The 10488-nt window shown below is 41.5% G+C and overlaps 1 protein-coding gene across 1 annotated transcript; it reads left to right on the top strand.

The window, feature by feature from the left end:
• The first annotated feature begins 1020 nt into the window (after positions 1 to 1020).
• LOC128491570 (extracellular calcium-sensing receptor-like) lies at positions 1021 to 7303 on the top strand. The gene is made up of 9 exons (XM_053463889.1): positions 1021 to 1144; positions 1593 to 1720; positions 1901 to 1920; positions 2660 to 2881; positions 3396 to 3687; positions 3777 to 4607; positions 5238 to 5459; positions 6173 to 6296; positions 6381 to 7303. Exons 1-9 carry the CDS (start codon positions 1021 to 1023, stop codon positions 7301 to 7303), a joined length of 2886 nt encoding a protein of 961 aa, XP_053319864.1.
• Positions 7304 to 10488: the final 3185 nt, after the last annotated feature.

Genomic DNA, 10488 nt, shown 5'->3' on the forward strand with positions numbered 1-10488 from the left:
ATGTGGGCCTTCTTCAGGACTCACCTCTCACAGTCAGTTGGGTGCCGTTGGTGTGCTGCCACTGTTCTGTTGTGATGTCACGTAATATGAGTTGCACGCGGCAGTAGTAAATGTTCGTGTCATCGACCGTTAGGTTTTTTATAACGATGGTCCCGTTCTGATGTATTTGAGGATCTCCCAGCAGGGAGATTCTCTCATCGCCTCGATTGGTTGTCGCGCTGTTGTAGATTTCTGTTGACCCAAAAGGGTCGTCGCCAAATTTCCAGGCAATATTTTTACTTTGGACTTTCTTGATTGTCTGGGGGTACGCAAAACGGCAGAAGAGGGTAGCTGAGTCCCCAGAAAATGATTCCACTCCAGCAGGCTGGTCTACACAATATGCAGTTGATGTGTCATCGCTGCTCACTTGGGGAGGAAAAAAAAAGAGAACATTAATGAGGGTTGTTGAACGGGATACTGGAAGTCCCTGTCATAGCGCATGTAACTGGATTAACCACTGAATCGAAATTAAGGATTTGATGTATGGAAGATGGAAGGAACATTTAGGTGTAAATCCATGCTTTTCAAAAAAAAAGAGAGGGAGATTCACTGGATTTGGTAAAACCAATAGAGACTCAAGGAAGAGGAGATCAGCGTAAAGCATGGATCTCTTTAATATATAAACTAAGTATATAAATTAAGACAGATCAGTAATAAGACTAAAGGTAGACTTACCCAGCGCGGCCAACGTGGAGAGAGCAAGCAGGACAATCATCCTTCTCTGTTATCTCAAGAGAATGAGCTCTCCAGGTCTAAGAAAGAGGAACTCTACTTATCACGCATGCAGGAAGAAAGAGTTTCGCAACTAAAACTTCTCTGTAAATGCTTATCAAACAGCCGCCGAGTATAAGAATATGTCGGAATTTAATCCAGACTTCTAGACCACTCAAAGAGATCCTCCCAGACAGCCCTGCAAGTTGGGTCCTTTGTTACCTAATTCTTTCAACCTGAAATAAAAATAAATAAATAATTACATTTTAGATGAAGCTGCAGCTCTCTGCCTCCATGATTGTTGTTGAAATAAATAGGAGCGCTTACTGCGTTGGCTCCATTAGAGACCCCCATCCCGGGACTCCTTCCAAGCCAATGCTGGAGATGACTGGTGGTAAGTTGGCCAAAAACATCTCCTGTATGGCAAATTGCATGGGGGTTTATTGGGGGTTCCAGGAAGGGAGCCAAGGCATATGGAAGGATTGCGCAGAATCCCCCCCCCTACTATGAATTTATAAGGGTGCCGCAGAGGAGCGCCATAGGTGGAGGCCAGCAGCGTGAAAGAATATGGAGGAGGGGGAGAAAAAACATGGCTGAAGAGTTACCATAGAGCTCAAACTGTAAAGAGGGGCTCCTGCTTATATCCTCTCCATTAAAGCTCTCCATATACGGTATTATCTGGAAAAGTGCAAGGGTCTTAGATTTCAAATTTTGGGTAAATTAGTAAAATTCGCTGTTTTTTGAATTAATTATACTGTATATTTTTTGAACAAGAAGTTTCTCAGGAAGAAACAACAAAAAAAAGATGAACATCTCTCAAGTGTCTGTCTGGCTGGATGTAGCCTGCCAGCCCGGCGCCTGTTACCTTGGTCCACGGCCAAAACGGCAAAACCCCCAAACCACAAAGGCGGATGTAATCTATGAAGATTACAAGCAGGCCGAGAGAACTTCAATTTCCCCTGAAAAAGCTGTGAGAAAAAGAACCTGGACATATGCCTGAAGCCGCAATTATTATTATAGTTTTTTTTAATTGTTATGGTTTTTTTTTGTGTAATATTTTACAAATCCCTGAATTTTGTTATATTGTCAAGAAATGAAACAGCACATCGTGTGAGAATATTATAGGTAATTATTTCTTCTCGGTTCTCAGATGCATCTACATGGGGAATGGTACTCTCTTCAGGGCAGAGACACTCGATACAGCTCTGTGAGTCTCTATGGTATACTAATGGCTAGTTCTAATTAGGCCTGGGGGACCGGTTCTCCTCTGTTTATTGGGTATATATATATATATATAAGGTGTATTCAATGTTAATGTTCTGCAGAAGCCAGATGGTGCATTATAGAGAGGAAAATGAGGTAAGATTCTGTCTATAACCAGCTACTCCATCGATGATATATCAGAAGTGATGACGAACACAGGTAACACCAGACCTCCGGCACAATTAACATAGAACTTGCCGGCAGATCAGTCGTTGGTCTCGTCTTAGATTGGGGAGCCATATGTTTATCCCATGCATGTTTACATTCCCTCACTGTAATAGCCTCTACCACTTCTGCTGGGAGGCTGTTCCACTTATCTACCACCCTCTCAGTAGAGAAAAACCTCCTTCCACTCCATCTAAGCCTCTGGCCCTCTTATGTTAGATTACGGCCACTTGTTGGAACGTTTCTCCTCCTTTGAAATAAACGTCCCTCCTGCACTTTGTTAATCCCCTTTATGTATTTAAATGTTTTTATCACATCCCCTCTCTCTTAGCGATATGCAGTAATTCTACCTCATTCGAGTTCTTCTCTTGGATTGCCGTAAATAAATACATGAAATATTCACAATTCCGGGAATGGATCTTTTGAGGATCTTTCTTCTCTAGCTCTCGATGTTTGACATTAGTTTTCTGTTTGGTTTCAGGTTGGTGGCTCTATTTTACAAGACCTTGTGGCACCTCATGCTGTATTACCTCGTCCCAGCCTATTACTCTCCCAGCCATAGCTGCTTTCTGGATGCTCCGGATGTGTTGGGGATTCTCCAAACTGGGGACATCAGAATTGGTGCTATTCTACCTCTTCATCTGGAGAAAGTCTACTCCAAAGTTCTGTACACCGAGAAGCCACGTCCGATCCTCTGCAAAGGGTAAGAGTTGACAAACCGCACGCTGTGGGATGTAGGTGGTAGATCACTGGTGGTTGGACATGATAAAAACAATTGATAATAATCTCACTTTTTTGTCTATAGAGGCAAATAATTTATTGTCATCGATTTCCTAGATTTGATGATTTCCAATATATAAATCATGAAGGAAATTAATGGGTTAATTCGGGTGATCCACACAAGGCTCTTAATAGGTATGGTGTTGAAAGTACACTGCTTTGAGAGAATCGTTATCATGTTATGATGTCTAATAGACCTCTGTGTCGGTATATTTGAAGCTCTTAGATAGGAGTTGTTTTTTTTGTAATGGTCCGGACACCATAAAAACATTGCTAAAAAAGAAAATGTCTCCATAATTCCCAGTTAAGATAAGGCAGAAAGAAGTAAATGTGCACTGCCAAGGTAAAACGTCGTTCATGAAAAGAACTTGTCAATGGTTTTGTATTCTTGGTCATCCATTATATCTCATGGGGGCGCAACTATTTCTTCCCTTTAGATTATCACTGGGGTCGTACCTTCAGATGCAGGTGGTCAAATATGCCACAGAAGAGATTAACAATAACCCCCATATTCTACCCAACATCACCCTCGGCTTTCAGATTTATGACTCCTGCACGGTGCTTCAAAGGGAGTTGGAGGGAACCCTGTGGATGATAACCGCACAAAATAAAGCCATACCTAACTTCCGGTGTCAAGGCAGGGACCAACTTGCTGCCGTCATTGGTCACTCTGCGTCAACCTATTCCATTCTCTTGGCACATATTCTAGGACTCAACAGGTATCCACAAGTAAGTGGGGATTTAGAGGAGTATTAAAGGGTGGTTTATAAAGTCAGAATCACAAAGCAACTAAGACTCTTTGTGTCCTACACCAACAGGTCAGCCACTTCTCGACCAGCTCCATCCTCAGTGACCGGACGCAATTCCCATCTTTCTTCCGTACTGTTCCCAGTGACGCTTTTCAGTCCAAAGGGGTGGCTCAGTTGGTGCTGCATTTTGGATGGACCTGGGTGGGGCTGGTGGCTATGGCCAATGATTATGGGCAACAGGGAATTCAGGTTATCAAACAAGAGCTCTTGAAATCTGGAGCCTGTGTGGAGTTCACAGAGTACCTTCACAACACGTTGCCTTACTATAACATTCCGCATGTTGCTCGCGTTATCAAGGAGTCAACGGCCAAAGCCATAGTAGTCGTCTCAACTGACCTGGGCTTTATGCCTCTTGTTAACGAAATTATCAAACAGAATGTGACTGAGAAGATATGGGTGGCCAGCGAAGGCTGGGCAACCTCAGAATTTCTATCATCAAATCAATATTCCAGATTCCTTTTGGGAACCATAGGTTTTGCCTTCCATAGCTGGACTATCCCAGGATTTCATGAATTTATTTATCACAGAAGTCTGTCTGAGCCTCCAGGAGAGGCCTGGTATAGAATGTTATTGGAGGAACAGTTGGGTTGTGTATTGCCAGGTTTTCAAAACTTCACATTTTCTCGGGTGAAACCATCTAGGAACTGTACTGCAAGAGACAGGATGGACAACTTTCAGATTTCCGTGGGCAACATATCCAATGTAGCAATGCTTTCCAATCTGTACAGTGCTGTCCATGTTATAGGCAACGCTTTGCATGATTTAAACTCTTGCGAAATGGGAAGAGGTCCCTTTAGCAATGGAAGTTGCCCAAATCTCTGGAATTTCCAACCATGGCAGGTAAGAAATCATATTTTATCTGGCTCCACCATACTCAATTACCGATTATGCGCAGCCCAAAACCTGGCAAATCATTTGATAATACTAGGATTTCTTAATTTTTCGATAGTAAACACAAGTAAAACATGCTTTTTGCCTAAAAACCCCATGATCCTGTTAAAAGTGGAAATCTTCTAAAGTCAAATTAAGAATTTTCTGATTTAGGAGCTTTTCTAAAACATGCAGGCTATGACATTGTGAATTTAATGGTCCAAAGCCCTACCATTTTTATATTGTAGTTTCACAAATGGCCACTGGGGGCATCTGTATAGTTGTGATTTTGATAATATGGTTTATAGACCAATTATGGACTATGTAATTTCTTTTAATGGTTCCCTAAAATATTGAGCTAGTTAGGTTGGATTTTTTTTTATTATATGACTTGTGCTGTTAACTTGCCAGGAAACGGTGGATTTCCTCTGTAATTGACTGTCCAATTGACTGTCCAATTGAACCCCAATACACATTATAGTACATAGACATGGACATTTTGGGTTGGGTTGAGTCACAATACACATGACTGAACCCAGTTGTAATGATACTTTTCTATTTTCTGCTTTGGTCATTTTGTGGACATTGATACGTGAACAGCTGGTACACTACATGAGTAAGGTTAAAGTCAGACTTCCCAGTGGAAGACAGATGTTCTTTGATGCCAACGGAGACCCACCTCCTCTATATGATATCGTAAACTGGCAACTGAATCCCGATAGTACCATGAGAGCAGTCAAGGTCGGAAGCTATGGTCCTTCAGCTCCTGGGGAAAAAGTTCTCATCATAAACACGAGCGCCCTACAGTGGACTACACAGCAGGTAGGAGACACACTTTTTAATACTTTTTAATAATCTATCAGAATTTTTATTTAGAAATTTACAGATTTGATGAATTTTAATATTTTGTTTCGAAAACATGGAAAAACAAATACATAACACATAATATTTACATCATTTGAAACATGCATTGCAATGGCAGAACAAATACCAGTTGGTCTTTGTAGGGAGACTTTTTACGGTGTAAGCCTGGACTACTTCCACTGGAAGGCTATTCTAGGTATCTAATACGTTTTCTGTAAAGCTTTATCACATTTCCCTCAGTCTTCCACCTTTCCACCTAGAATCGTTCCATCTAGTTCGTGTATTCTTTGTTTTATTAAAATATGCCACCATCTTAGAGGAAAGCCACACCTTTAACATTAACATTCAGCTCTCGTGTCAACTCTTGGTCTACTGACATTTCAATGAGCAATAGGCGCTAATCCAAGACAGATGGAGAAGAAAGTATGCCTGGAGATTAAATAGTTTTCATATTTTCATAATACAAAACGAGACAACATGCACTGACTCATTACTCATGCCGGATTTCACGAGAAATGAGATGAGATGTGTGAGATATCAACAAAACGTCTCATTGTCCTGATGAGAACGAAGCAGATCTTTATCGTTTCCAACCCACAAATGTAAAACTTCTGTAAAAAATGTTTTACTGATGAAGCTTTCATGCAAGATGATTTCATTTTCCCCAACAGGTTCCTACCTCGATGTGCAGCAGGAGCTGTCCTCCAGGATTCCGCAGGTCGCTCATCAGGGGGAAACCGACCTGCTGCTTCCAGTGTATTCCTTGCCCACCAGGAGAAATCTCTAACAGAACCGGTGAGTACGTCTTGGAACAGCGCTCCACGAAGTGGAAATGATTAATAAAACTTGGTGATGATAACCTGAACTTTCTAACCGTAGATTCACTTGAGTGCCTCAGATGTCTGTGGAATGAATGGCCAAATCAACGGAAAGACAGCTGCCTCCAAAAAACGATTCAGTTTCTGTCCTATGAGGAACCTCTTGGTGCTGCTCTTGCATCCATCAGTGTATCCTCTTCCATGATCCCTGTGGCTGTTCTTGGGCTATTCATTTATTACCGGGCTACTCCTGCCGTTAGAGCCAACAATTACACCCTTAGCTGTCTTCTTCTGATCTCCCTGGCCCTCTGCTTCCTCTGTTCACTGGCGTTCATTGGTTATCCCCGGCTTCAGAAATGTCGTCTACGACAGGTAACCTTTGGTATGGTCTTTGCATTCTGTGTCTCATGTCTATTGGCCAAAACAATCATGGTAGTGATTGCCTTTAGGGCCACCAAGCCAAACAGTGATTTAAGAAAATGGGCGAGTCCTCATGTTTCCTACATGGTCATGGGACTCTGTGTTTTTCTGCAGTTACTTATAGGTATCGCGTGGCTGACCATTTCTCCTCCTTTCCCCGAATACAACTTCAAATCCCAACCTGAAGTTCTCATTATTGAATGTAACGAGGGCTCACCCACAGCTTTTTGGGGGACATTAGGATATCTTGGCTTCTTAGCCATAATCAGCTTTATAGTTGCCTTCTTGGCTAGGAGACTCCCCGACAGCTTCAATGAGACAAAATTCATCACGTTCAGCATGTTGGCCTTCCTCACTGTCTGGGTGTCCTACATCCCGGCCTCGCTTAGCACCAGCGGGAAGTACACGGTAGCCATGGAGATCTTTGCTATTCAGTCATCGAGTTGGGCCATGCTTGGCTGCATGTTTGCCCCAAAATGCTTTATCATTTTATTCCATCCTCATAAAAACTCCAAGAAGCATCTCCTGGAGCAGACTAAAAAAAAACTGAAAAGAGCCTCCTGAAAGCGTTGGTGGCGTCAGTGGTGTTCATTAACACATTAGTCAGCTGACTGACCTCATACTTTTTCGCTATGATCTCATCAGTGTTAAAACGTTTAGCCCGGAAACCTGCGGTCTGGTTCTGATTTATCATTATTTATTTATTTATTCCTATTTTATCTAGTGATGGCAAGGAGAATAAATTAGACATTGTAATCAGGGTGCCGTTTATTTAGATTCCACATGAAATGTTTAGTGTTTTAACCCCTTAAGGACAATGGGCGGTCCCTAAACCCATTGAAAACCATGCATTTTGAGCCCGTACATGTACGGGCTTTGTCATTAAGGGGTTAAAAACACTCCCAGAGTGAAGGTTGTCTTAATTTAGTTATCTCTCATTAATCGTTAAGTTGCTGGTTATTGCTGAATGGTCCAGGCAGCCTTTATTAAGGGCGAGGAGGACAAGGAAGGGAAGGAAATTGATTAGATAAGGCTAGCCCTGCCACGGGCTGCCATCCACATCTCTTCCATTAAAGTAATTATCTCCAAACCAATTGCAATGGTTGACAATAATAGGGTATGTTGATAAAACCTTTATCTGTGGCAGTTCTCCTTTAAGAAGCGGGGGGGGGGTGTCCTTCACGTTTTTATGTAAATAACCAGAATCTGCTTATAATTAGGTTCTTTTGTAATATTGCATCCGTGTGATCTGTACTATGTTATCTTTTAATAAATAAAGTTGTTAAGCAATAAAAAAAAAGCTTGTATGGGATTGAAACCAATTCTTAATCCAAAATACATCTCCGCTGATCATAACTAGTAGGAAAACTCTGGGAACCTATTAATTCATGCTGTCAGCACCCGTGCATGCGCAGACACCCCCCTGAATGAGTAACAGAGCAGCATTTATAACCCCATAAAGTTTATTTCTACTTATTAACCCTCTCTCCTCCTTCTTTACCAGCCCTACTTCTCTTGCATATAATTCTTACAGTCATCCTCACTTTGTTTTTTTAACTCCTTGAGGGCAGATGCCACAATATGCCATTTCCCCTTTTTTAACCGCATTGCCTCTTTTTTTGCCTTTTAACTCTCTTCATTCTTTCTCCCTTTTCACTTATTCACTCCTCTCTCTTTAGCAGAACTCCTTTTTAATACCCCCTTATATTTTTTGTAATAGTTAACTCAGGTAAAGTAGCATTTGGAGTTCTTTATTTAACCCCTTCAGAGGCCAACAGGGTCTGTACAGCATTGCGTATGTAATGCCATTTTCCATGGACCTGACATCCCAGAGGGTGTCTACATGCTGACTGGAGCCTACAGGAGATCTGGCATCTGCATAGTTGAGAGTTAGGGGTTAATATACATAACCAGTACGTATTAGCTTAGAATACTAATAACAACTTAGCACATCAACAACTTGTATCTGCAGTTCCCCGGGGATAGCAGTGGTGTGCATGGGGTTGGGGGGCTGACATTATCACTTTGCAGAATGAAGGTCCCTTCTCACCGGATTGAAACATCAATCCAACTGGAAGCACATGGCCATCTCTCTGCAGCACAAATACTCTCAGCCACATGGCAGCCTGCCACGGGAACCTTTAGCACTTAATGGTATCAGCTCCTGGCAGCAGACACTTGGGATCCTCGGCAGCTGGCACGAAAGGAAGGTTGTGAGGTCCATAAACATCATTAAATTGTCCACCACCGACCCCAATAAATGTCCACCATGAGCAATGTTGGTGCCGACCCCTGATAAAGAACTATGATAATATAATAATAATATACAACAAACCATGCTTGTTTATTAAACATCTATAGGATGTCTGCAGTGTCACGTCGGACCGTGACCATGATCTTCAGCTGGTTTTCACAGTAGAGTAGACGATCTCCAGGGCCGAACTTGCCACATGTTTCTGTTTGGATGGGACGGAAGCAGCCGAATGATCCACCACAGAGTAAACCACGTCAGTTCCCTTTAACAAACAGAACGTTTTATATTCACAATCATTCTAAACCTGGTCAGATCTTTCAATCAAGACCCAACGAGGCCAAAGATCCATCAGTGTTCATCATACATCCAAAGAACTTTTATTCTAAGGGTGTATTTAGAAGCAACGGTGGCTATTTATGCAACTGACTAAAGCACTTAGAAGAATAATGTATTTTATTCACGATTAGTTTACTTAATTAGGGGATTTTAGGCCCAAAGAGGGAATATCAAGAGGGGCACTTGGGAAGTATGGTATCAATAAGGAGGACTGCAGCGCTATGGTAATATAAACCTACATTGTATGTTCTTCTGAGAATGACGCCCGCCGTAGACAATAACGTGCCATAGGACCCTTTCGGTTGACGTATTCTTATTTTGAAATTTATTTTCCGTTTGCTGAATTTATATAAATATATTTTCACTACATTTTTTAAGGAATAGTAATGCAGGAAATCAGGTTACATGATGGCAAAACCAGCAAAGCCTCCGTGGTCCCTTAATTTTCAGGACTAAACAACCTATTTATTTGACTTGCTGAAAATTGGATTTTTCCATTAATTTCTAACACGTTATGAAGCACTTTATGCTTGGCCATCTCTCTCCTGTATCCGCGCGGTACATTATCTATATATTATTTATAATGAAAGCAGGTTACGTGGTCCTGACATGAGAACCCGGGGTGGGTCAGGATATTATCGCTTTAAAATTATCTACCACCGAATGAGATTCATTGGGCGGCTGAAGACATCTTTTAACCTATAAGAACATATAAGAAATGTTAATACACCATCTCATTAAAATATATACTATACCTATTGCAGCGGCTGGATCTACAACTCAGGAACTTCATAGTCTAATAAAAAATATAATCATTTAATTAGTATATAAAACAAACAAACATCATAATCCAGGATATACAGTGCTATAGCCTATGTGATACAATTGTATGGTTAAGATAAGTATAAATAAAGTTGTTGTTGTTGTTGTTATCTCCTCCTTCCTCCTGAACAGGAAGAGAAGCAGTTAATATATGTTTCAATAAAGACATAGAAGCAAGGAGTACCTGTGTGTTTTGCCTCCATCTTTATATATATAAATTTCTTATGTACCCGGTTATCCTATCCTAATAATTCAAATGGCAACAGTCTCAATATGTCCGGCTTGGAGGAGAGAAGAGAGAGGGGGGGGGGGGTGGGAGAGAGAGGAGATAGGAGAG

This window comes from Spea bombifrons, chromosome 4, assembly GCF_027358695.1.
Source record: "Spea bombifrons isolate aSpeBom1 chromosome 4, aSpeBom1.2.pri, whole genome shotgun sequence".
NCBI lineage: Eukaryota > Metazoa > Chordata > Amphibia > Anura > Pelobatidae > Spea > Spea bombifrons.

Bases quoted from the DNA above. Each gene is read 5' to 3' on its own strand.
- LOC128491570 (XM_053463889.1), top strand. From the start codon at position 1,021: ATGAAGCTGCAGCTCTCTGCCTCCATGATTGTTGTTGAAATAAATAGG. The intron at 1,721-1,900 runs GTGAGAAAAAGA...CTCGGTTCTCAG, and splicing joins CAATTTCCCCTGAAAAAGCT to ATGCATCTACATGGGGAATG. The intron at 6,297-6,380 runs GTGAGTACGTCT...TTCTAACCGTAG, and splicing joins AGAAATCTCTAACAGAACCG to ATTCACTTGAGTGCCTCAGA.